This window comes from Polypterus senegalus, chromosome 13, assembly GCF_016835505.1.
Source record: "Polypterus senegalus isolate Bchr_013 chromosome 13, ASM1683550v1, whole genome shotgun sequence".
NCBI lineage: Eukaryota > Metazoa > Chordata > Cladistia > Polypteriformes > Polypteridae > Polypterus > Polypterus senegalus.
In genome coordinates this window covers 162324872-162352782 of record NC_053166.1, presented here as the reverse complement: position 1 = coordinate 162352782, position 27911 = coordinate 162324872, and the positions used below count along the sequence as shown (strand labels likewise).

The 27911-nt window shown below is 46.1% G+C and overlaps 1 protein-coding gene across 1 annotated transcript in view; it reads left to right on the top strand.

Annotated features, from left to right (window-relative positions):
* Nucleotides 1–27911, top strand: part of LOC120542433 (dynein assembly factor 5, axonemal-like) — a 72602-nt gene that overhangs the window by 7872 nt on the left and 36819 nt on the right. The window contains exons 2-6 of the mRNA XM_039774912.1: nucleotides 2409–2593; nucleotides 6323–6447; nucleotides 6541–6659; nucleotides 22125–22357; nucleotides 26069–26281. Of these exons, the coding sequence (XP_039630846.1) occupies nucleotides 2409–2593; nucleotides 6323–6447; nucleotides 6541–6659; nucleotides 22125–22357; nucleotides 26069–26281 (875 nt within the window). The remainder of the gene's footprint in view (nucleotides 1–2408; nucleotides 2594–6322; nucleotides 6448–6540; nucleotides 6660–22124; nucleotides 22358–26068; nucleotides 26282–27911) is intronic.

Genomic DNA, 27911 nt, shown 5'->3' with positions numbered 1-27911 from the left:
TCAGATTCAGGGAGGTCTAAAACGCGGACATTCATCAAAATCTCAACATCCTATACTTCATATACGAGAAAGTATAAAAAAAAGAAAAAGTTCAGCGTCCTCATCGGCCCCCGTGAGCCCGGAAATAAGAACACGACGCCATGTTTAGTCAAACTGACGCTTGATTTCTAGGGCGCTGGTGACTGAGCCTTACAAAGGCTGGCACACTGCTATGTGGGCCCCTTGGCACACACCCACCGCTGCTGGCCTAATCGCAATGTGGGATTTTACTTGAAGATGATGATTGTGTTTGGTTACTCGTCACTTTAAACGGTAGGCGGACTACATAAGACACGTGACTTTACTCCTTGTTTTGCCGAGTTTAGCTCTGTACATTCAGCTCCTCAACCTGCATGTAGCGATTTCTGAAATGCTGAGGCAGAGTATTTCAGCCAGGAGGAGAGGACTAATGTAATAAGATATTTATCTCGTGGACGCTCCAACCTGTGGCCGCTGACGGCGTGTGTGTAGGAGAATACGTGTACAGCCTGACACACGCAGACGACTAAATCCTCAACAGTAACCCGGTTAAGGGTTTACACGGCCAGATGATTGGAGAGAAATCTACCTCGGTTAAGGGGGTTTCTCCAAATGGAGTGAGGGTCTCCATGGCATCAGAGTTACTGGGTTAGTGAGGCTCATGTAAACCCGCCTCTTGATGGTCCGTCCGTCCGCCTGCTAATCTTTATTAGTACTACAGCTGCTTGATTGATTGTGGTCACTCGTACAACAAGGTGAACTCTCATGAGTGCCTTCTCATCACGCCACGTACACGTGAGTCTCTCTCTGTTTGATTGGGACCCAGACACCTAAGGTGAGGATCTGCAGCCTGAGAGGGGACAATGACCGTGTGACATCCACCCCTGAGGGTGCGGCTATTGAACTTCATCTTCCTGTTAATGATTAATAGGCGAAAATCAAAGAAAGTCACCCACATGTGCCTTAAAGTTGCAGGATCACAGTGGGAGAACTCCACTCTCCCAGTTTAGTGGTCAGTAATCCAGGAGTCACAAACGGACTAATCCTGATCTTGGTGGCCATCTCGGTTTAAAGGGCCCACCAAATGTGCAGTAATAATAAAGCTTTCAAATGCAGCACTCGGGTTTGTGGGAGGCTGACAGGGTATGTCTAAATGGAGACTTGTTGAATTGGGGCTCTGAGGGTCCGAGTCTGAGTGACTTGAAGGCGGAGTCCATGTGTTTCTGGTAACTCTGGAGGCGGAGTTTGGGCTTGATTGACACATATATAAGCAAAGTCCATGGGTTTCTAGTAACTCTGGAGGCGGAGTTTGGGCTTGACTGACAGATGTGAAAGGCAGAGTCAGGGCACTTCTGGTAACTTTGAATTGGGGGTTATGAGTGCAAACTGATGTTGTGTAGGCGGAGTCTACTCGTCTGGTTAATTTGAAGGTGGGCTTTGGTATTGACTGACAGATTTGGGTGTGGAGTCTGTGCACTTCTAGACACTATGGGGATGGGGATAGGCTGTAATTGTCCAGTGTGTAGGCGGGCAGAGGGTTTGGGGGTGGAGTCGTGGCACTGCTCGTACCTGGATTGGCAGGGCTTTGTTGTAACTGACAGCTGAGTGAGTGCCGTGTGTGTTGGTGGATAAGCCCGACTGATGTTAAGGTGAAATGAAGATGGAGACGCAAGAAATCATATCAGTAAAAGTAGCCCCTTGTGCTTAGACCTGGCAGACCACCATCTTAGTGTATCTCTGTGATTTGATATTTAGAGGCCTTCTCCTCTGTTGCTGGGTCTTCTATCTCAGTCTTCCAGTAGCTGGAGGTGCTGTGACTGCCTCAGATCTCAATTTGTCTTGTTGCTTTTTTTCCACGGTTTGTGTTTCTGGGTATAGTGTGGCCACCAGGGGGCAGTCAGGCAAGCAAAGAGACGAGACTGAACCAGATGTCGTGGGTGGTTTTATTTTTCAGTTTCTTAATTTAGCAGACCGAGTAGTCATCCCTCCACAGTGGGGTCCTCCTAATGGTACCAAATGGCCGGTGAACACATCCATGTCATTTACCAAAGGGCAGGGGGGCACTGGTCTGGTGCAGCCTCTCGGTCCTTCCTGACACCTTTCTTTTTCTTCTTCTGCTTCCCTTTTATACTTTGACACGTCCCAGGAAAGGGACCACCCAGTCATGTGACCTTGCTGGCCTGGGCTGACTCCTTGTGATAAGGAGGCTGGTGGGCTCTTGAGAAGGGACTTCTGCTGAGCACTTGGCATGCCTCTCCTGTGATTTGTGTATCCTTGAAGTTGTCTGTCATGTTATAGTTACTTTCCACTCTTCCCTTCATTTATACATCTTTATTTATTTATTTATTTATGTATTCATTATTTATTTAAAATTTTTTTTTTTTTTGCAGAGCACTTTCACATGCAGTCAGAGTCCCTCATCAAGCCTTTAATGCAGACCATTTCACACCAGCATTCGCGGGTCCGGGTGGCTGTCATTATGGCAACAGGAACGGTGATCCAGTGTGGCAGCGGCAAGTCGGTGGACGACGTGATTTCACATCTCGCCCAGCGCCTTTTCGATGACGCACCGCAGGTAAAATGCGCAGCTTTATTGCTGTGAAAAAAGGCAAAGAGAGGCCCGAGTAAGAAAGCAGTTCAGTTAAAGGAGTACCAAGAGTGCGGCTGGCATGAAAGGCCGGGATGACGTTTGAAAGCCCCTGTCTGCTCAGAAAAGGGATGTGGAGGTGGGGAAAGACAACTGGAGGGAACGCATTTACTGAGCTAACGGGAAGTGCATAAAAAAAAAAGAAACCAAAACAAATAAAAATTAACTTTGCTACCAAAACTTAACAAGAGAAGAGGTCAAGCTGACCGAAACTTGCAAGAAGCACAAAACAAAGAATTCTTTTTGTTGTATCCACAGATTGGATAACGAGAGGAGCCCCCAGCCGACCTTTCATCTCATTGCAAGGGTTGCGACCCCTGAAGCCACACCCCTAGAAACACGAGCAACAGTGACATTCAAATGCTCAATAGAAGGACCTGAGAGTAGAGGTCTGGAGTTAGAATTTACAAAATGAAGTCCATTTTTGGTTCATTGTCTGAAGGCACCTTTATAACAATGTGCAATACATAGGTAGATAGATAGATATAGATGTATAGATAGATCTATCTATCTATCTATTATATAGTGCCTTTCACTCCTATCTATCTATCTATCTATCTATCTATCTATCTATCTATCTTATAGTGCCTTTCATATCTATCTATCTATCTATCTATCTATCTATCTATCTATCTATTATCTATATATCTATCTATCTATCTATCTATCTATCTATCTATCTATCTATCTATCTATCTATCTATCTATCTATCTATCTATCTATCTATCTATCTATCTATCTATCTATCTATCTATCTATCATATAGTGCCTTTCATATCTATCTCTGTCGTGCTGATCTATCTAATTCTAATTCTGTAGGAGGGAATAACTAGGAGACGATCCGTGATCTTCACATTAAGATGATGGAAGACAAATAAAAGACCCACGAGATGAAAGAGAATGGCCACGGAGCGTCTCGCGGGGATATAGAACATGAGATTCTTGCAAGACGCACCCTACTTACAAGCAATATCAGAGCACGTCCACCAAAAAAAAATCTGAAGTGTAAAAGGCATGCAGCACACACAGATACAGGGGTCTCCGTGCATATAAAGCGTATAAAGGACATTACGTTATAAATGAAACATCGACGATTAAAAACAAAAGGAAATGAATCATCAGGACCAGGTGTAACTGAAAAAATAGCAGGAGAATGCGAGGTCGGAAATAAAAGGCAAAGAGCAGAAAACAAAGTGTTTTTGCATTCGCATCATTCAATGTACAAGACGTAGACTTACACAATAATGGACCTTACGCTATGAGAATCTATGGTCCCCCAAAAGTTAAAGCAACGACAAGTTGAATTTCAAAGAAAACACAATTCGGTCAAGTGTATAGTTATGATCACGGAGAAGCGATCACAACGTGAGCAGCAGAGACACAAAGTGGCAAAAAGGACAGTGGCTGTACAGACTTTAAAATGATCGACCTCACCCCCCTGTCACAACGCGAGCAGCGTTATACGTCCTGCAAGAAAGAGATGTAACCACACATGGCGCCGGGAAAAAAAAAGGACAAGTATTGTTTTTACAAAAGTTTTTAAAGTAAAACTGAAAATAATGCATATGTAACAATTCCCATGAAAATAATAATCTTTTAAAATTGTATATCCGGTAAACCAAACACAGGGGTGGGCGAGCCAAGCGATCAGGGTGTGGAGCCCCCTAGTGTGTGTGTGTGTGTGTGCTTTTAAGGCAGAGCAGAGGAAGTGATGTCATCTCATCACTGGGGCCGGAACTGCAAGTGATGGAATTTCTTGTAACTGGTCTGCAGAGGAGTGAGAGACAGAGTTAGTGCACTCTACCACCACCCCACCACTCCCAGTCCAGCAGGGAATTACTCTCATTCAGGCCCTTCAGCTGCCCGCCATGTGCACGTGTGTGACATATATAAATAATAACAATGCTGTCGACTGCTCCATTTACATCTGGAAAACTGGATGTCGCTACATTTGGATGTGTTTAGAGTCCTGGAGACCTCAGCCATCAAGCTGCCTCCCCCTATTGGCCAATCCACAGCACTAGGCCAGCCAATTCGGTGACATGACCCCTCTTTCCCATGATTTCTGTGATCCTCCATCAGGGATGACTTTACCTTAGGCAGGCAAAACAACTTGTCAGGTGGGCCGTGGCACCAAGTGGCACATTTGAGTACCAAGAAGAGAAACAGAATAGGTGAAGGTTAGTAACCAATTATAACTCTCATGTTACTGATGTTTTAGTGCTAATGACTAACAACAGAGATGCAGTCTGTACAGTTAATCAGCAGCTCTAGTCAGGGTGTGCTAAACTGAAGTAGTGAGTCTTCAGCCGGGATTTAAAGGCTGAGACCAAAGGGGCATCTCTTATAGTGGCAGGCAGACCACCACACAGCTCAAGGGTCCTGTAACTAAAAGCTTATTTTCTTAATTCTAGGAATCCTAAGCAGACCAAATTCTTGAGATCTTAATGTGCGCTCAGGTTTGTAAGTCGTGATAAGTTCAGACAAGTAAGCCGGACCTCCGCCATTTAATGGTTTATATGTTAAAAGGAGGATTTTAAAATCTGCCCTAAACTTAACCGGGAGCCAGTGACTTAATATGAAATAGCAAGGACACTACATAGAAACGGTAGCGCTGCTTTGACGCTTGGTGGCACCCATTTACAAATCTGAGCAGAAACGTGCGTACGCAGGGTGTAAGGCTGCTGTGAAAATGTGCGTAGCTTTATGCCCAGTTTGATGTGAGCGTGGAAACGGGTGTATGCAACATTTTTTTTTTCTTTTCTATCTATGTGCCCCCCACCCCCCAAGGGCAATTTAACAGGGAATCAAGTGTGGTCATTGCCGCAGAGATCGCCTGGGCTTGTGTGCAGTCGATCTGCAATGCCACCCTGGTGAATCAAATGGGCCATCGTCAGAGCATCGTTTCCCCGTGGTGAACTGAGTGTGTTTGTCAAAACGGAGGGTAGCAATGTCACCACAGTGAGTCAGGTGTGGCCCACAGGTTAGAAACATTGCAATAGGCAACATGGGTAGCTGCTTGGGGCCTCATTAATGTAACTCAAGTGGTGAAAGTTTGTGTTATGTATACAGAGGGTGGCACATGCCCCAGACATTGAAGGGGACTCCCAACTCACTAACACCAACCCAACCTCAAACTCTAATAATACTGACTGCTGGGCACTATGGACAATTGAGGTGGGATAATCCCTAGGGCTCCGTATTGGTTTCGAGTGACACTGATGGCAGTTTACTTTACAGAAATGCTGGCAAAAATGAAAAAGATGTTGCCATCGAGTTTCGCACTCCGCAGTCAGCTTTGTCAGTGTGCGCTATGCGTAAACTCCATCACACCGAAGTCCCTGTTACAACGCATCGTTTTTTTTTTCCTTTCTGTCCCATGCACTTCATTCTCATGGAATTTGAGCTGTAATTGCAAGTTAGACGCATACCCCTTCCAAAAGTGGCCCCCAGGCGACGGACTTTGAGTATCGGTGCCTTACACAAAGATGGTGTCCTCTGCAGAATGTGTGTGCGGTAGACTCCTATGTCTTCAGATGTCCTGAAGTCGCTCGAGTGGAGCGTAACGTTACCCACTGAGTCCGGGGTGGTGGTCCGCCCCTAAAAGAAGTGAAGGCGCCTGATGTGTATTTGACGATGCACTTTGTGTTTTTTAGGTTCGACAGGCCGTCACCAACGTCGTCGGCAGTTGGCTTTTGACACTTCGAGATCGGTACTCATACTTTCATAAGCTAATTCCACTGCTTCTTAGCAGCTTGAATGATGAAATACCAGAAATTAGGTGAGGATTTGTTTTTCATTTTAATGGTTTATTTAATAGCAAAATTAGACGTAAAAAAGACTCATGATGGGCTGTTTGTGTCTCAAACTGCAGGCATCTGGCGCTCAGCTACTGGAGCAGAGTCGGACTTCAGTGGCAGCAGGAGAACGAAGAGGATCTGAAGGACAAGCTCGACTTTTTGGTTTGTCCTGTTCCTCATTACCCAGTAGGAGGTGAGTAATGGGAGACTCGATGCGGAATCTTCTGGAATGTGGCGGTCATCAGCCCTCAGCAGTCCTACTGTCACATGTCCAGAGTGCGGTGAGATGCACACACACACACACACACACGTCGTCACTTCATTTGAGAACATGCATAAGAAATGTGACATACAAGAGGGCACCATTCATTCCTTTGAGCTTTCGAATGGCTATGCTCTCGGTGTCTCTTCCAGATTTGTTCCAGATTCCCATAACTCCTTGCATATAGAATTGCATCCTGTCTTCAGTCCTAAATGTCCTTCCCCTTAATCTCCACTAGGTGTCCTTGAGCACGCGATTCACCGTTAAGCTGAAAGAATTCTGCTGACCTGCTTTATCGTTGCCTTTGAGGCTTTTGGAGACCCGGATGAGGTCTCCCCACACAGTCTCCTCTTCTCAGACCGATCAGGTTTAACTCTCCGAGTCTGGTCACAGCAGGACATGTCCTGAAGTCCTGGGGTGTACGGCTTCAAATGCTGCTATGTCTCTTTTTTTGTAGTGCGGTGACCCAAATGTGGTCTCGCTGGTGTGTTACATAGTCAACGCATAGCATGTTCTCAATTTATATTCAGTAGTTTGTGAAATATAACTTAACATTTAAATTCCCATTTCAATCGCCTCTGCACATTGCTTAGACAGTGAGAACGGTGTCTCAACACTAACGTCTAAATCCTTTTTCAGATGTTGCTTCCTGTAGGCCAATGTCTCCCCTCGTGTGTTATAATTGACGTTCCTCTTGCCCACGTGTAGCACTTTACACTTTTATTGTTCTCCATTATCCCACATTTTCCAGGTGTTTGCCCAGTGCTGATGTTCTGCCTCCTCGGTGTGGGCCGTGTCGCCTGCACATTTCACAAGTGAATTAACTGTTCCAGATTGAATGACCTTCATAGAAATCAGAAGTAGCAGCTGACCAAGGAGAGACCCCTGCGGTTCTCCACTGATGAGCTTTCTTCTCTAATCCGTATGCTTTGTTTCTTGATGGCTCATCAGCTTCAGGTCCAGTTTTGGAGGTTACCTCTGATTTGATTTTATCGAATAGGAATCTCAAAATGTCCGCCTTAGTCTCGTGTCCATCACGCCACCAGTTCAGCTGAAGAGAGGCCACTCATTGTTAGGAATTGTTCTTTTACCAGTAATAATAATAATAATAATACATTTTATTTATATATTGCCTTTCTCATGCTCAAGGCACTTTACAGAGTTTAAGAAAGAACGACAGGGTAAACCGTATATAGCATTTTACTAAACCAGAAAAATCCATCCATCCATTATCCAACCCGCTATATCCTAACTACAGGGTCACGGGGGGTCTGCAGGAGCCAATCCCAGCCAACACCGGGTGCAAGGCAGGAAACAAACCCCAGGCAGGGCGCCAGCCCACCGCAGTAAACCAGAAAAATAAATTGTGCTGTTGGGTGGCCGTTGTTACGCCATCCTGTTGGGTGGCCGTCGTTATGCCATCCTGTTGGGTGCCCAGTGTTATGGGCGGATCCTCGGAGGTTGCGACGTGGATATTCCAGCACTAAGGATATGCAAGTTTTTCGCTGTCCGAGCACCTCATAAACACAAACCATTCTTTCGCTTGCTCAGGACCCTTCATGCTTTGTGTGTGCCGTGCGACATGCTGGTTGTCCGAGAGCGCAGATTCAAGACGCGCCTCATACTTGCGTTAGCGTTGTGTGTTTAGTGTTTCGGGCTGCTTGTTCTCTTGCAATACATTTTATACAGGGTGCCGCAGGGAAACGGGAAATTTTCAATTCACGTTCAGCGCACGGATAAACACATTACGAAATACGTTTAATAAAGAAGTGGATCGTACAGGATATGCAGTCAGCGATGCTAATCAATAATCATTCAATATTCATTTTATGTTTTGAAGAAAACATCACAACGGTGTCGCCCTTTTCTCCGTACACATTCTGACAGCCACATTCTGCATCGCTCGACATTAACATGTCAAGAGGAAGGCCAGCCAGTGATTTCCACTTCAGTCCTCCTTTTTAGTTCAGCAACGGTTGCAAGACGAGTGTGGTACACTTGGCTTTTAAGATGTCCCCATGGAATCAAAAAAATGCCAAAGAGGCCATGAAATGACGCGCCTTCCAAACAGTCGTTGAATAGCCGCCATCACAGCTCCACCTGGGGACTTCATCTCTTTAAGGGTGAACCCGTTCCTGTGAAGTTACGCACCCGTGTTGTAATCGCGTGAGCAGACGGGACACGATCGTGCCGTCCTAACTGGTAATTCCATTTGTGCCGCAGTCCCACCATCACCCTTCTTATAAAAGCCTTTCACAGCAAACAGTCGCTTGTTGCGCACAACTCCACTGCTCCTTTATAACTCGTGGCAAAGGGGTTCTAAACGAGGTCACGTTGGTCTCAAACACCTGCCGATGCCCCCCAGGGTTGCCAACACCTCATTCCAAAATTTCCCGTTTCCCTGCGCCACCCTGTACTTTGATCACGTTTAGTGTTTTTTGGCTTTGACATTTTGATACAATACAATGCAATTTATTTCTGTAGAGCCCAAAATCGCATAAGAAGTGCCACAGTGGGCTTTAACAAGCCCTGCCTCTTGACAGCCCCCCTGCCTCGAGTCTCTAAGACGACAAGGACAACTCCAAAAAAACCCTTGTAAGGAAAAAAAATGGAAGAAACCTCAGGTAGGCTTGGGTGTGCAGTGGGTGTAAAAAAACCAAAAAGGGGGTCAATACAACACAATACACAGAACAGAACACAAGTCGCCCTCAATACAGAATTAAAAAAGAAAATTACAAGTACGGAGCAGAATTCAACAGTAGGTGATATCCCATAATATGATTTGGATTTGTTCAGAGTCCTGGGGACCTCGGCCATCAAGCTGCCTCCCCCAATTGGCCATTCCACTAAGTCTAAGTCAGCCAATCTGATGAAAGGACCCCTCTACCTGGCAATTCCTGTGATCCTCCATCAGGGAGGACTTTACCTTAGGCAGGCAGGTGGGCTGTGGCACATTTGAGTACCGAGAAGAGAAACCGAACAGGTGAGGGTGAGTAACAAATTAGAACTATCAGCAGCTCTAGTCAGGGTGTGCTAAACTGAAGTTGTGAGTCTTCAGCCAGGATTTGAAAGCTGAGACCGAGGGGGCAGGCAGACCACTCCACATTTTAGAGGGGTCCTGGAGCTAAAAGCTTGTCCACCCACCGTTATCTTGGTATCCTAAGCAGACCGGCATCTTGAGATCTAAATGTGCATTCTGGTTTGTAAGTCATGATACGTTCAGACAAGTAAGCCGGACCGCCGCCATTTAAGGCTTTACAGTCCTATGAAAAAGTTTGGGAAGCCCTCTTAGTTCTGTGGATTTTTGTTTCTCATTGGCTGAGCTTTCAAAGTAGCAACTGCCTTTTAATCTACGACATGCCTTATGGACACAGTAGGATTTCAGCAGTGACATTAAACTTATTGGATTAACAGAAATATGCATCATAACAAAATTAGACAGGTGCATAAATGTGGGCCCCCCAACAGAGAGATGACATCAATACTTAGTTGAGCCTCCAGACGCTGTCCTCCTATAGCCTGTGATGAGGGTCTGGATTCTGGATGTTGGTATTTCTGACCTTCTTCAATACAAAATCTCTCCAGTTCAGTTCAATTTGATGGACAGCCAGCTTCAAATCATCCCATAGACTGTCGATGATATTCAAGTCAGGGGACTGTGACGGCCATTCCAGAACATTGGACTTCTCCCTCTGCATGAATGCCTTTGGAGATTTCCAACTGTGTTTTGGGTCATTGAATATCCAAATCTTGCTTAAGTAACTTCAACTTTTTGACTGATGTTTAAACATTATCCTGAAGAATTTGTGGATATTGGATTGAATTCTTTCGACCCTCGACTTTAACAAGGACCCCAGTTCCTGAACTGGCCACACAGCCCCACAGCATGATGGGACCTCCACCACATTTGACAAGGAGGTAGCAGGGGTTTTTCTTGGAATGCAGTGTTGTTCTTCCGACATGCAAAGTGCTTTTTGTTTTGACCAAATAACTCCATTTGTGTCTCATCAGTCCAAAGCACTGCTTGTCTAAATGAGCATTTGATACAACAAGCGACTCTGTTTGTGGCGTGAGTGCAGAACGGGCTTCTCTCTCATCACCCTGCCATACAGATGTGCTGAATTGTAGAACGATGTACAGATACACCATCTGCAGCGAGATGTTCCTGCAGGTCTTTGGGGGTGATCTGTGGTTGTCTGTCACCATTCTCACAATCCTGCCTCTTCATATGCCTCTCTTGTGTTTTTCTTGGCCTGCCAGACCTGCTGGGTTGGTTTAACAGCAACTGTGCCTGTGGCCTTCCATTTCCTGATTCCATTCCTTACAGTTGAAACTGACAGTTTAAACCTCTGAGATGGCTTTTTGTCACCTTCCTCTAAACCAGGAGACTCAACAATCTTTGTTTTCAGATCTTTGGAGAGTTGCTCTGAGGATCTCATGCTGTCTGTCACTCTTCAGAGGAGAGTCAAAGGGAAGGAAGCACAACTTGAAACTGACCACCTTAAATACCTTTGACCACTCGTGATTGGACACTCCTGTCTATGAAGTTCAAGGCTTAAAGAGCTCATCATACCAAGTGATCAGCATTGAGCAGTGACAGGCATTCAAATCAGCACAATGACAAGGGGACCCACATTTGTGCACAGCCAGTTTTTCACATTTGATTTAATTTCATACAACTAAATACCGCGTCTCTAAAAATCTTTGTTTGGAAAACACCGCAGTACTCCTAGGAAATTAAAGACACACCACTGTCATCTTAACTGTTGAAAGGAGAGTCGATTATTATTTAGGCTGAGAGGGGCTCCAAACTTTTTCATATGACTGTATATGTTAAGAGGAGGATTTTGAAATCTGCCCTAAACTTCACCAGGAGCCAGTGTGAGGACTTCACCTTCTGGTCTCGTTAAACTGACTTGCTTTTCTACCTGACTGAACGGGAGACAAAACCAAAAACAAGGCTGCGTTTCCCGATTTGATCCGTGTTGGTGTGCATTAATGGAGTCTGCCGCCCCAACGCACCACCTTGACTGGTCCCCCTGTAAGGTGCCTCCCCGGACAGCATTACATGCCCTTAAACCTCGTCACCTCCTTGCACCCGTAAGCCCCTCGCCTTGCTCACCGTCAGCCGTTTGCAACCCCTGGCTATTGTCAGCGAGTCCATTTGTATTGAATTACTAAGCAGCGTTCTGTTGGGTAAGAGATTAGTGTTTAAAAAAAAAAGTCGGAGGCTTTAAACCTCCGCTGAACGCCTCTTTTGTGCTCTTAAATCCTTTTTTTTTTTTTTTTCGTTTTTAATGGTATGGATTTTCTGAGGTCCGCTGTCATCGAAGCACAAGGTGTGTTTTTCATCCCCCCCAACTGTTATTATTTATAACAAATCCTCACAAGAAAGAACCCTTTACACATGGACAGGCGTGTCTCTCTGACAAGAGAAAGGCTTTAATGGATCTTTGGCACCAGGCTCATCCTGCTGACAGCTGAGGCCGCGATGTGCTTGAAGTTGCTGTCACTGGTTTGATGGGATGACATCCACGAGCTGATGTTTCTCCTGGTCGTAACCTCCACTCTGGGCGGGACGCTAGCTTGGAATGAAACCCCCCAAACACCCAACGCCCACCCCCAGTGCTTTATTGAGGATTTTCCTGTCGTAGTAGACGGTCTTCTTTGCTGTCCCATTTTTGTAGACTCTTTGAACCTTTGCTGATGGCTGTGCACCATTTATGTGTTCTCCGTTTTCTTTTAAATTCTATCACCGACAACACCACCATTTATTTCTGATGGAGCTCAGAGTGCTTTACAGGATGAAGAAGGAGAAAAAAGACAATTTAAAAATTAAAATTGGGCAATATTTAATTAACATAGAATACACGTAAGGCCCAATGACCAGGGAGGACAGATAAAACAGAAACCTCCAGACTGGAGAAAAAAATCAAATCTGCAGGGGGTCCGAGACCACCCAGCCCTGTCTAGGCATTCTACCAAACATCAATGACCTCAATCAGTCCTCGTGGTATTCAGGCTTCACGTACAAGAACGTGATGATGATGATGATGATGATGACGGTCATGTGGACCTCTGGCCTTCAATCCATCAATGTAGGGACATCACGGTTCTTTGATCAGGTGGTGGGGGCGGAGAAAGTAGGAGTGAGTAGGGATTACGGAGCCACCATGAATGATAATGATAATTAAAGATAGATAGATAGATAGATACTTTATTAATCCCAAGGGGACATTCACACACTCCAGCAGCAGTATACTGATAAAGAACAATATTAAAGAGTGAGAACAATGCAGGTATAACAGACAATAACTTTGTATAATGTTAACGCGTTTGCCCCCCGAGTCGCATAGTGTGGGGTCTCCTCAGTCTGTCAGTCTGTCTCTGAAGCTGCTCCTCTGTCTGGAGATGATCCTGTTCAGTGGATTCTCCACGATTGACAGGAGTCTGCTCAGTGCCCGTCGCTCTGCCACGGATGTCAGACTGTCCAGCTCCGTGCCAACAGTAGAGCCTGCCTTCCTCACCAGTTTGTCCCTCTTCTTTATGCTGCCTCCCCAGCACACCACCACTTTGAAGAGGGCGCTCGCCACAACTGTCTGGTAGAACATCTGCAGCATCTTATTGCAGATGTTGAAGGACGCCAGCCTTATAATGAAGTATAGTTGGCTCTGCCCTCTCTGGCACAGATCATCAGTGTTGGCAGTCCAGTCCAGTTTGTCATCCAGCTGCACTCCCAGATATTTAAAGGTCTGCACCCTCTGCACAGTCACCTCTGATGATCACGGGGTCCATGAGGGGCCTGGGCCTCCTAAAATCCACCACCAGCTCCTTGGTCTTGCTGGTGTTCAGGTGTAGGTGGTTTGAGTCGCACCATTTAACAAAGTCCTTGATTAGGTTCCTAACAAAGTCCCTAAGTTAAACAAAATTAAATGGATATACAGAACATCAGGATTAAACTTAATTGAGGCCGTGAGTAAACCATGTTAGAGTAATGAGTTTTTAGCAGTTTCTTAAAGTGCCTGGCGAATTTCTAGCAGTAAACTCGTATTTCAGATTTTATATGCGTAACAGCAGAAGGCCCACCCGCCCTTTTCAGCACTTCTTTTAAGTTTAGCTCTTTGAATTCTAAGCAGACCCTCAGTTGAAGATCTAAAGTTACGATTTGGGGTGGAAGGTGAATGACATTCTGAAATATGGGGCAGAGTGAGATTACAGGGGTCGTCGGGTTACGACACACTTCCGTTCCTACAACAGTGATGTAACCTGAATTTTGGTGTAAGTTGAAAGACACTCTAGCCTAAGTCACTTACCTATCTTAACACATTTGCAAAATCATAATCTAGAACATAAAAACACAAAATCTAATTCTGAGAAAAAAGGACATAAATATACTGGACTGTACTGTAGTAACAGAAAAAACGAGTGTAAAAACTGCTTACCTTTATTCCTTCTCATGTCTCAATTTTTTTTAAGTTTTTATGGGAGTGAGTGTTGTAAACTCGAAACGTTGTAACCCGAGGACCCCCAGTATTTATTTTTATTTTATCGTTGAACAACTGGCGGGTTGTTTACGAAATTAAAAAATCGAAGTGGTATTCCCTTCGACTTTCTCGTATACTCAGATATGGGAATGGATATTTGAGGAGTAAACCGCAGGACAAGGATGACATGTCCATTAAAGAACCATCGACAACAGAGCAAATTAAAATGAGTAATATATTGAGCAATTGTTTTCTTCTATGCTTAACTTTAGTTTTAAACATTTGCCATTTATTTTGGCAAACAATTTGGGTACATTACCACTTTTAGTAAGTGGAAGTGGGTCAAAAGTTGCAAGAGACTTTAGTAAACGTCTGTAATGTCATACTTGGACACACCATTTAGTTTTTGTAAAGCAAAAATGTGTGTATTACCATTTGAACATCATCATCTCGAAAACCGGTCATTTCTCAAAAATTTGCAGTCTCCAAAAATGCGTACGATGAGGTGCTTTACCATAATCTATCTTCAAAATGTACGAGGGATATCCAGAAGAAAAGGTTACAAGTGCCCTGGAGGGTGCAGATAATTTTTTTTTTCAAAGGTTGGCATACCTGCATGTAGGGGTCCTAACGGTCAAAATAAGCCGGGACCGCGTCAGTCAGTTGTGAAATGTCATCACAGCAAGCGAGTTCGTCAAACCTCTGCTGAGGCCGTTTGCTCCACCTACCGCCGATGCGAGATTCGTTCGGTCATCAAGTTCCTCGCTTTGCGTCACGAATCCGTGGTCGAGATCCATCGTCCGCTTGTGGAAACCAAACTGAAAGAATTCTTGGGTGGGAAACGTTTTTCCAGCGATGAGGAGGTGAAGGAGACAGTGGAGAAGTGGCTTTCGGAGGTGGAGCGGAGCGTATTCGACGAGGGTATAAAAAGCTGGTGCCCAGGCTGAAGAAGTGCATCGAAGTTGACGGCAATTATGTTGAGAAATAAACACATATTTTGGAACATACCCTGTAAATTTGGTTGAAATATATTCATTTTTCGATTTTTAACAGCTGTTGTAACCTTTTTTTTTTTTTCTGGATATCCCTTGTATATTGCTGCAGATGGCTGGGGGGGCCAAGGGTACAGAGCTTTGAAGCTCAACCCTGTAGGGGCCCGTGGTCAATGCCAGGGGGTGCCCCAATGCCTTGGAGGCCAAGAGCAATGGTTTATTTGGGGGCTCCCAAGGGCGACGTCGACACTCGTCCCTGAGTTCAGAGTGTTGTACTTCAAAGGGGGAGACAAGAAACAAACTGGGGGGGAAAAGATCAGAAGGTGAAACTGAACCCCAAATCCGTAATCCAGAACAGTCGTTTCTTTTAACCAAAGCCCAAAACGTAAACCGGAATCGCAGTCAAATAAAGAACGTCTGTAGAAAACTCAAGTTTTAAATGCTAAGGGAGCATTTGTAAAGAGTAATCCACAAGCTTGGGCACTAAAACAGACGTGGCATTGCCCCTGTGATCCAGCAAGAGTGACTTCCAAAGGGCACAAATAAAACAATCAAGAATCGAGCGAGCGAGAACCGAGTGACTCATTCGCGGGTAATCGTTTAATTTGCTACCTGCAGGAATCGGTGAACAGTTTGTGCCGTGGGCAGCCAACGAGCTGTGAAAAGGTCTACGCTGGGTGCATACGAACAATGTGAAAACAAAAGAGTGTTTGAAGTTAAAGTAATACATTTAAAGGGTTCAGTTTTGTTCATCTCTAAATGTAATGTGTGGAATGAACAAAGAAACATTAATGGATTAGTTTAATATAAAGTTTCATTTACAGCAATTCAAATAACGAATTATACGAACAATGACGACATTTTAATATTCACGTTGGCGTGGTGTTGTACTTGTGTGATGAAGGAGAGAATCGGCGGTGAGCGAGTCCTCGTTTAAAACTTTCTTAGAATCGAAAGACTCGAATTCGAAAACCTCCCAGAAGTAGTGGAGGATCAGAGCGGCGGGACCTGCATAAGCACGTCGTGTATCAGTCTGCGAAACGAGAAACGCTGACTGCTGTCCAAGGATTGTGGTGACTAAAGAAGATGACGTGTTTCTCTGTGAGGCTTCATCTCGTGCCCGAGTTTGTTCCTGTAACGTTTCATTTGTAATTTTCTAATTTATTTTTAGTCCCCTGTAAGGTAAGGTGCTGCTACCGGAGTCGGGGCGGAGTCACGGGGGGTCATGACCCCAATGCTAACAAGATGCCCGTTTTGTCATCTGAGATGGTGGACCGACAGCCCTTTTTGCACTTGGTTTTAAAGCTTTGCAGTTTTCTGTCTGCTGCCTGTTCATTTTCCGAGTGTTTTGCTCTCCGAGGTGGCAGCGGTCCACGTTGCCTCAGATAATCAGGGACTTGCTCTGCATGGAATGGTGGGTTTATTTTATCCAGGCACATTGCTGACCATTTATTATCCAGTGGTACTGCTTCTAGAACGTGGTTCATATTGTGTTTGTGATCCATTTTGCGTAGCCGTGACGCCATTTTGTTTCTCCTCTGGTTGCCCTCTTGCCATCTCTCCCATTCGCTGGTTGCCGTGTTTCTGGACGCTGGTGTGTCTGACGTCATCTGCTCGTTGGTTATCCTGGTACGATGGATCGTTCACTGACCCCAGTTGAGTCTACAAAGCACTTCATGCGCGTTTCCTTCTTCATTCTGGCTCTCCTTTTTGACTTTGAGTTTTGGGTTCGCTGTTTGGCTTTGGTAATGAAATGACGTCCTTTCGGTGTCTACTCATCTCTAAATTAGAACTGTTTGATCTTCACGTCGTCATCCAGCTGTCGAGCAGATCATATTAAATAAACAAAACTGCATGTGCGGACATGCTGAGTGTCACGCTGCCCACATCACGCGGGCACCAACAGGGCGATGTGCTCGTCTCCATGAGTCGCTGATAAAGCACAAATCGTGTGTGAGTCGCCCATTTCTACTCATCGGGTGCTCTATGGCCAGTCTGCGCCTCTCGTTTGTTCTTCTCTGAGTTGGCATTGGTCCACGTTACCGCTGATAATCGGGGATCTGCTGCCCGTGGAATTATGGGATTCTTAATGGTGAAGAGCATCGCTGTATAATCCACTGGTCCTCTACTCTTGGACTTGGCGTCTCATATTCTTTCATGGCCGGTGTGATGGCCTTGTCCCCATGTCACATGGCTGACCACCTGTTCTTACGACACGTCATGTGACTGTTGAGCCCCACCCCCAGTGTGATGGACATGCATGTCTGGTCCAGTGGTCTCCCCAGTCAGTTTTTCTATATCCAGGTCGCAAGATGGCAGTCCCTTTCTGTGGTGCCCACTTGGCCACCGTTAGTTCTGTGGGACGCTTTGAACATAAAAGTTGCCGTCTCCACCAGACACGGTGCTTTTAATTAGTTTATTTTTTTTATAGATTTTATTTGAGCAGCTGATTTCACAACCACAAAAGTCGTCTGTGTCCAGCACCCTCAGCTAACAAAGACCCTCGGTGTGCAGCGGAAAAAAGAAACCCCAAAAAAAATCCCAGAGTGCTGGTGCCAAGGGGCGCTAATCCTGGCACAAAGACGCACTCGCACCTTTTCATCTCGCAGGCTTTCGGCCCAATGAAAGGCGGCTTTTCACTTGCAGCGTGCGGCGTGTGAACGCTTGTGGTTTGATTAATGATCCTGGCTGCCAGTAGACTGCTAAAATACTGTAATTACAATTTAAGGAAAGAGTAATAGATAAATTATAGGCCGGCGGAAAGCCCCCAACAGATGCGTTTTGAACTGCAGGCCTGCGCGGCGTAATTACTTAAGTCCTTCGGGCAGGTCGCCTCAATTTCCACACATCTCGACTCTCGAGTGCAGGTGGAAGGCGTCTTGTCAGGAAACGGAGGCCGGGCCAGCCTTGCCCTCTGCTGACATTCATCACCTGGTTATGGGTGTGGTCGACTGGGACCGTGCCAGCCACTGTTTACCTGCCTGCTGACGTCTGGGTGCCCGTCCTCGAGTGGCGGTGGTCCTGGACTGAATTGCTAACACTCCCACCTGCTGTCATTTGGACTTCTGATTTTAAAACCTTCACCTCGGCTGTCCACCAGGAGGAAATGAATACGGTGGGTCATCTGTCTGACAGCATGAGAGATACCCGCTGTCCCACAGTGCCCAGCAGCGGAGCCCAAAATGGAGTCCTGGCCGCTTGTTGGCTTCTCTTCGAGTTTGTCCTTTCTGTGATCAAAAAATGTGCAGGAAGTCAGTCAGTCACACCCAATGTGAGGTCAGGCCACGGGGAATCCTGAAGGTGTCGCATATGGTGCCTACTGTCTCCTAGAGAAGGACAAAGAGAATTTAAAGTGCTCTGCCACTCCTGGGAAGATGATAAAGGGAGCTGTGGCACCAAGGACCACAGCTGTCACCAAGTCGAGCTCTCCAACGTTTGGTGCAGGCCGCACCGAACCTCATCTCCATGGTGCCCAAGTTGTGGTCGGGGCCAATTCTGATGATGGACAAGGCAGACATTTCTGTCGTTGAGCTGGCTGATGGTCAGCCACCACCATGCCATATGGTGAGTTGCCAGTCTCCATAGTGAGATCTCCAACTTTTAGTGTTGACAGGCAGCCGATTGCCATGATGAGCTCTCCGGATTTTGCCACTGGTGAAGGCTGATAATGGACTAGGCAGCCTGTTCCCTTGCTGAGGTGTCTGGTGGTGGACCTGGTAGCCAGACTCTGTGGTGAGCTCCATATTTGTCGATGACATCAGTGCCCAACAGTTCTCCTTGTTGAACTCTCTGATGGTAGGCATCAGCCGGGCCTCATGGTGGGAGTGAGTTGCCAGTCTCCATAGTGAACTGTCCAACATTTGTTACTGGCCAAGCCTAATGGTGGGCATTTGCTGCCAGTCTCCTTAGTGAGCTGCCCAGCTTGTTGAGTCTGAAGGTGGACATGACTGTTAGTTTCAGTGGTGAGCTACCTGTTTGGTGACCACAAGCTGGCCTAATACCAGGCATGGGAGCCTCACTATCTCCAAGGTGAGCTGCCAGTGTCCTTCCTGAGCTATCTGATGATTAGCAACAACCAGACCCAATGGTGAACATGGTGGCCAGCAGCTGTTCCTAATGTTCGGCATGCCATCCAGTGATGTTGAGCTGCCCAACCTGCGGTGTAGACCAAGCCTAATGATGGACAAGGCAGCCATTTTCCTTGGTGAGTCAAAGTAACCACAGCAAAGCCTAATGATGCACACGGTGGCCAAACTTGGAAGTTGACCTTGGAGCCTCGTTGCTACTGTCAGTAGTCGGTTTTCCAAGTGCAGTGGTGTGCATGGCAATTTCATGGGTGCCGGTGCCAAGCACTCCTGACAACTGGTGACCCATGTGGCTGTTGGCACCTTGCAAGAGAGGTCAGATACGCCCGCGACTCAGGGGGGCGGAGGGCGGCATCAGTGAGAAGATTATTTATGAGGGAAATGTCCAACGTTGGAATGGAGCTGGGGGCTGCGCCTGAGGTGCATGGCACCTTCGACCTTTCGTATTTTTGTGCTTTGCTCCTCACACGTCTGTCAGCTTTCAGATCCACTGGGAACGGGCGGAATGGCGGGGTGGATTGAGATTTAAGGGTTAAAGGGTCATAGCTGGAGAGCTCTTTGGTGTTCGCAAATGCACATTCATCACACGCCGGCTAATAGCTGCCTGTCTGACTTGTGGGGTGCCTGGACGGGCGGAATTTTTATTTTATCCCACCAACACACCCCCACCCCCTTTCCGGATGCCGGATTTTCAGATCCATTACTTATGGAGTTTAAAAAATGTTTAAAGAGGCCACCCCTGGTGACAGAGTTCATGTCACCCCCATTTTAACCTGAGGTGCATCTTACTGAATGAAGGCAAACTCTGTGCCCATCATTTAAAAAAACAGCCGCGTTGTGCCTTGGCATCTCCTGAACGTGTAGGATAACCGAGTCGGCCAGATGTTAAATAATTCACAGAGAACGATACGAGTGTAACGTCTTTATATATCGCCTGTGTAAGCGGGGAATGAGCAGAAAGCTTACACGGCGGCCGAGAGCGGCGTTATAATGGAGGCAGAGGACGCTTCTGTTTAGCAGCGGAGTCACCTGGCAATCGGGAGAACTCCAGGAGTTTAAAGAATAGGAAACGGAATTGCTTCTATATAGCGCCTTTTCTGGCTATCTATGATCACTGCACATATGCAGTAGTGGAGGCCATGCAAAATGACAGTACTGTGAAAAAGTATCTGCCCCCTTCCTAGTATCTGTGCCCCAAGAATGGCTTCAGATCTTTTGACAAAATGTCATATTAGATAAAGGCAACCAGAAACGTACAGCACCATTTCTAAGTTGCTGCTTAATGTATTTAAGGTGTCGAGTTCTCCAGCAAGAAGTAAAAGTAAAAGGAAGGACGTCAAAGTGTTAGGTTTGAATATACAATGGATGGTCGGAAAATCGAGAGTCCATCTTAGGAGGAGGATTTGGGAGTCGTAGTGGACGCTAAGCTATCGACTTCCCAACAGTGTTCAGAAGCCATTAAGCAGGCTAACAATGTCAGGTTATATAGCGCCTTGATGTGTGGAGTACAAGTCACAGGAGGTGACACTCAGGCTTTATAACACACTGGTGAGGCCTCATCTGGAGTCCTGGGTGCAGTTGTGGTGTCCAGGCTACAAAAAGGACATAGCAGCACAAGAGAAGGTCCAGAGAAGAGCGACTACAGGGGATGAGTTATGAGGAAAGATTAAAAGAGCCGAGCCTTTACAGTTTAATCAAAAGAAGATTAAGAGGAGACCTGACTGAAGTGTGCAAAACTATGAAGGGAATGAGTCCAGTGGATTGAGACGGTGACTTTAAACTAAGTTCATCAAGAACACGGGGACACAGCTGGAAACTTGTGGAGTGGAAATTTCACAGAAGCATTAGGAAGTTTTTCTTTACACAAAGAGCGTCAGACACTTGGAATAAGCGACCAAGTAGTGTGGTAGACAGGAGGACTTTTAGGACTTTGAAAACTCGACCTGGTGTTATTTTAGAAGAAATAAGAGGACAGGACTGGCGAGCTTTGGTGGGCTGTATGGCATGTTCTTGTCTAGAGTGTTCTGATGTTCTGAAGATCTCGCATGGTACTCCAGACCGAGGGTGACTGATGGTCATTTTATATTTCTTTCATTTCTGAATAATCACACCGATAGTCGTCACCACCTCACTGAGCTTCTTGCTGGTGGTCTTGTAGCCCGCTCCAGTATTGTCCTCTGACAGCTCTTTGGTGTTGCCTACGGTGATGGAAATGAGTTCTGTGGGCAGGTGGGCCTTATAATCCTCACGAGTATCTGGAATTGACTGATTGATTGAATCTAATCTGTGTGCCAATCTGTGTGCCAATCTGTGGGAGCCTGAGCTCTGGCTGGGTTGTTGGGGATCAAATCCTTATTTCTCTCAATGACATGCAAATTCATTTATAACTTTGATGTAATGTGCTTTTCTGGTTGATATTCGGACTCTCTCCATTAAAATGAAGCTACCACAATAATCAGTGACTGTTCATTTCTTTGTAATTGAGAAGACTTACAGATTCAGCAGGGGATCAAATCCTTATCTCCCTCCCCCCCACTGTAGGTCCTGCCATCAGGTATTGAAACCATGGGGGCAATGACTTTTTCACATGTGTGTCGGGGTGCTGGGTAATTTTTGTTCTCTGAATAAAAAAAAAATCCTGGATGGTGTCTTCACTTGGGTTCCCTTTTCTCAAATTTTGCATTTTGTCTGAAGGTCTGAGAAAGTCGAGGTTGTGGTCTCATGACTCTGCCATGTGAAGGTGCCATGCATACCCAGTGTTGTCAGTCATGTTGTCTCTCCTTTTTTTTATTTATTTATTTATTTATTTATTCATTCTCCCCATTTGTCTTTCAGTTGACCGACCAAACCTTGGCTGTCGTGAACTCATTTTCAGGAACCTTTCCAAAATCCTGCCTGCCATCAGCAGAGACATAACAGACTGGGTTGCGGGCACCAGAATCAAGTCGTCGCAGCTCCTGGGCGTCCTCCTCCTGCATGCCGAGGACCACATCACACAGCACATGGAGCTCCTACTGTCCACCTTGTATCGGACGTGCAGCGACGAAGAACTGCAGGTCGTCCAGAACGTACGTATTGACCGCTCTCTCCATCTCCGATCCATGCCGTGCAAAACTAAAGGATCCAAAAGGGCTTCACAGCCACTGGAATAAATGGGAAGTGTCCGTGATGAGTTCCACTCTGGGATGTTGTGAAATTGTTTTAAATTAAGAATATTGTATGAAGGGCATGGGGGCAGATCAAGTAGACCCAGTAAGACCAGTTCAGAGTCCCAACAGCAAGGCCGGAACCAATCCTGGATGACATTCCAGTCCATCACAGTGCCCACTCACTGGGAGTAGACAGATATACCGACCTGGACACTGCCCTCGAACCCGGGAAGCCAGATCCAAGTGGCCCACTCAGATCGAGGCAGCAGAGTTGAGGCCATTCATACTTCTGGCCATGGGCCACAGAAACCAAGTAGGGTACTAACACCCTCAAAATTGACAAAACATGTTGTTGTTGTTATTATTTCAAATGGTCTTGTATGTTTTCTGGCCCTCGGAGGGCCTTTCAGATTTGTTTTGATTGGCGCAGATCCCTGTGGCTAATTCCTACACATTCAGCCCGGATTAGTATTTCAAAACCTTTACGGTCATGTGACCCATGTGTTTGGCCATTTGAAACTCCTTGAAGACCCCCTAGCAACAATAGCAAACTGCCCCTGTGGTGAAACAGGCACAATTGGGGGGGTCCCTCTTGGTGAACCAAAATCACATAGAAGAGGTAAAACATCTGGCACAGCGCTGCTGGTAACTTGCGCAACTCACAGGTGGCATCCTCACGATCCAGTGATTGAGAAACGCTGCCTTACATGGACCCGGCGGGCAGACGCCGAGAACCGTCCAAATATGGGTAGCGGTGACCCTCGCCAGAACACCATAGCCTCCGTTGTGACCACCATATACCCTCATGGCCAGCCTCACATGGAGCCCTAAGTCGACACATGACTGGTTACCTAATGGATTGTGTAAATGTTCCATAAGCTTTATGACCAGGCACACAAGGACACAACTTTTTGAAAATCAAAATTTTAAATCCGTAACTGTGGTGCTGCAAGAGTGGTGGCTCTGAGGCTAAGGATCTGCTCGGGTATCCGGCAAGTTGCTGGTTCAAATCTCCATTACTGCCAAATGGGCATCCTACACTGCTGGGCCCTTCAGCAAGACCCTTAACCTGCAATTGCTCCAGGGGGCGCTGTACAATGGCTAACCCTGCACTCTGACCCCAAGGGGAACGTGAAAACTAACCAATTCCTAATACAAGAAACTGTATGAGGCGAAATAAAGAACAAAAAAAAAAATCAATTTCCCAGGCCACACAATTCACAAGCAGGCCTCGGATCAAAGCCTAGGCCCTTAGTGCGACTGTGCATCGTAACTCTTATTTTTTGTTCATCTTCTATGACTTGCACACATTAGTTTTGAAATATTTTAATTTTTTGCGTGGTATTTATTTATTTGTCACGTTATTGAGTGTTGTCGATTCAGGTGGCCATGGTGTGTGATGTCACATGGGTGGAGATTTGACATTTGTTCATCCCTATATAAGATGGTGGCTCCCAGCATCCCAGCTTTGGTTAAAAAAAAACAGAAAACTTTTTGCTATATTTTCTCAAGTTTTTTAACTGGATTAGGACCAATCTCTTGTTAGTCCATCTCTGATCTCCGCTCTGTGTTTTTGATGATTCTTCGTTCCCAGATTTGTTTACTGCTCTTGTTAGTCTTTCTTGTCCAGACCTTAAGATAAATCAAATTCCTTTTGTATCCTTTTCCGTATCCTGCCCCTTCAGTACCCCAAGGCGGCTGGCAGTGACACACGGTGAGGCCTAGAAACAGAAAATCAGCCTGGTCCTAAACTCAACCAAACAAAAGGATCTACAGCTGAATTAAATATGGTGAAGGGAGAGGGGAACCGTAAAAACCCCTGGCCCAATGATAGTAACAAAGTTCCCTAAAATTTTGGAAGAACTTACTAGAACGATCAAATCAAAAATGACTGAAAACAAACCCTCTCAAGAGTGGCAAACTAAACGATCACGGAGTTAAGTCCTCAGTCTTGTTACGCCAGTCACGACTTATCCAAAGCGACTCGACTGATGCGCAGCGTAGACGAGGTCCACCTGCTTTACTGTTCCAGCCAACCTCTGAACATTGCCAGCTGGTATTGTAGACCATGAGTGACCAGCCAGACCAGGAGATGTGCGCCTTTTCTAGAAATCGCAGTGATAACTAAAAGTCCAGAAACCCTGTTATCAAAACATTTAAGTCCAGCCAGGACCCATTAACAAAAGGGCTGGCACTTAAAACTGTGAGCCCAATCGAGAAGTGGGATACTGGGAATCGTTAACCAGGAAACGAGACCCCCAAGAGCACAAGACTAAGGTGGTTCAGGGTTTCAATCCGTACTCTCTGACAAAGAGCTTGAGGGTAGTGCTGGGTTGTCTAGCAGAGCTTCCGTGATGTGGCACACAGCGCCACCTACTGACACAACATCAAAGCTGCCAAAGGCACTGAAAACGAGACACTTGATGCCAAGCGCATAGGTGGCTACATTCCTTGAGACTTGAACTTTTGAAATATCCATAAGAGATGAATGAGAAAAATATCTAAAATAATATTTTCTACCAAGGGGAGGGTGGCATTGTGTGCTAATTACAGTGCGTCACCGCCCCTGCCAGACAACGGGCCACCAGGCTTGGCATCCAAGTGCAGCTTGAGTGCCAACCCTGTCACCAACCCCCAAGTTTTCCACGTAATTTGGAGACTCTGGTTGCTAATGTCATACCCAGGATGGAGGAATTGTAGGCGACGGGCCTAGTGGAGTTGAGTCACTTCTGGAACTGACGGGATTTGATTGCCAGCACGGATCTCTAGCCTCAGAGCCACCTCAGTTTTCTAACAAGCCATTCCAAAAAGTCTAAAGCAAGAAAATCAAGAGAGAGAGAGTTGACCCTAATAATACATTTTATTTATATAGCGCCTTTCCCATCCTCAATCTGAAAATGGAACAAAGCAAAGCACAAGCCAGTGCCTCAGCAGCAGCGCCAACTCTTGAGTGGTCTGCTGACTTACAGAGGGCAGGGCTGGGGGCGGACTTATAGCTGCAGCATCAGGAGGCCCCGCCCCCCACGCTAAACACACAAGGGCAAAAATATAACAAATAATATCAAGTCAATGGAAAATGGGGAAGGCAAGAATATTGTTATTGCTGCTCCATAGGGTGGCCCAATCCTGCAGCATTCGTGGGCTTGGCCTCCACCCAAAGACCATGCCACCCTCGCTGCCCTGCCTTCCCATCTGTTTCAGCTGCCTGAACCGTTTAACACATCCCACCAAACGCCATGCTGGTCTCCTCAGTGACACTCTGCAGTTCAGCACGCTGGACGGTGATGTGGTCAGGGTTGGCAGCTCTATCTAGAATTTGTTGCCCAACATCCTGTTCTACCACTGTGCCCTTTGGGTTTACACCACAGCGCCCCTTCACTCTTTTTACTGTTATAACTTTCCACTTTTCTCCAATGCTAGCCTGTAGGGGCAGCAAAATGGATGATGTGGGTTGCCCTTGTTCTAAATCGTTGTTTTAATTTGTGCAGTTAGAGGGGGATTGCGCCACACGGGGTGAGCTTTTGCAGCTACTCAAGAGGCATGGCAGCTTGAATGTGAGACATTAGCCAATGTGTGCCCACTTCTCTGGCTCTTTTTACTAAATGCTGTTTTTGACTGTTTTGTCTGCAGTGTCTCAAATCCGCAGAGCTGATTGGCACCTTCGTGAGCCCGGAGGTCTTCCTCAAGCTGATTCTGACCAGCCTGCAGAAAGCCCCCGGCCCCACGCACCTCATGGTCCTGGCCTCCGTCATCAAAGGCTGTCCGGGAAGCCTGCTGGCACCTCATCGCCCAACACTTGCTGACGCTTTGGCCCATCCGGATGTTTGTCAGGCTTCTGAAAAGGTGAGAGGAAGGCCACAGTGGCTGCTTCACGGGAGATGCTGTTTTATAGCGCCTTGGGCAAGCTGTGACATTAGGGACTGAGCCCTAAAATCTCTTAGGACTTACAGGTTTTGTTAAGCTGTGTGTGTGTGTGTGGAGTTGGGTGGAAGAGGGGATGTGAGTTCATTAATGCAGAGACCCTTCTTTTATTTAACTTTATTGCAGTGGGTTTACACCACAAAAAAATGAATAAAAAGGAGAGGCTGAGAATTGTGGGTGCAGAGGAGCTACAGCCAGGGCTGGGGGAAGCTGAGGATTTTCACCCATAACGTTCTCCTTGTCCGCTGTCACAGCATACACTTGGCCATCTTATGCTGACGATTCATAGTTTTTCAGCTTTGGCTCCGTATCGGCTTATCTCCATCCATTGTGCAGGGCCACGATGGTGACCAGCTGAACAGCATATGCCAGCCTGAAATGTGGGGGTCATGGATGTCCTCCTTGCTGGCCACTGTCAGGACAGTCCGGTCTTTAAAGTCAAGAGACGTCACCCAAGGACGCCTCAGCTCACCCAATAAATAACAGTGGGTGGTAATGCTGATGGCGGAAGAGTTTGATGAATTCAAGTGGCAGCTGCACCCATAAATTCTGCGCATCTGGTCCTTGTACTCGTATTCGCCATGAAAGAGCGCAGTCATAGGTTTGATTTATCAGCAATGCACCAATCACAAAACAGTACCAGCTAGAGCCCACCCTCTTAACTTGGATGGCTGAAAATGAGTTTTCATTTCCAGGCATATTTCATGTTACATAAGGAGTCACTGAAATAAATGACAAATTATATAAGGACATAATAAATAAGTAACAAAACATTATAGCGCCTTTTCTGTTTATCTGTCTCTCTAATACAGTGATCTTCATATCTGTCCATCCTACAGTATTGTACAGTGCATCCGGAAAATATTCACAGCACTTCACTTTGTCCACATTTTATGTTACAGCCTTATTCCAAAATGGATTCAATTCATTTTTTTCCTTAGAATTCTACACACAACACCCCATAATGACAACGTGAAAAAAGTTTACTTGAGGTTTTTGCAAATTTATTAAAAATAAAAAAACTGAGAAATCCCATGTCCATAAGTATTCCCAGCCTTTGCTCAATACTTTGTCGATGCACCTTTGGCAGCAATTAGAGCCTCAAGTCTTTCTGAATGTGATGCCACAAGCTTGGCACACCTACTGTATCCTTGGCCAGTTTCGCCCATTCCTCTTTGCAGCGCCTCTCAAGCTCCATCAGGTTGGATGGGAAGCGTCGGTGCACAGCCATTTTAAGATCTCTCCAGAGATGTTCAATCAGAATGAAGTCTGGGCCACTCAAGGACATTCACAGAGTTGTCCTGAAGCCACTCCTTTGATATCTTGGCTGTGTGCTTACGGTCGTTGTCCTGCTGAAAGATGAACGGTCGTCCCAGTCTGAGGTCAAGAGCGCTCTGGAGCAGGTTTTCATCCAGGATGTCTCTGTACATTGCTGCAGTCATCTTTCCATTTATCCTGACTAGTCTCCCAGTTCCTGATGCTGCCACCGCCATACTTCACTGTAGGGATGGTATTGGCCTGGTGATGAGTGGTGCCTGGTTTCCTCCAAACG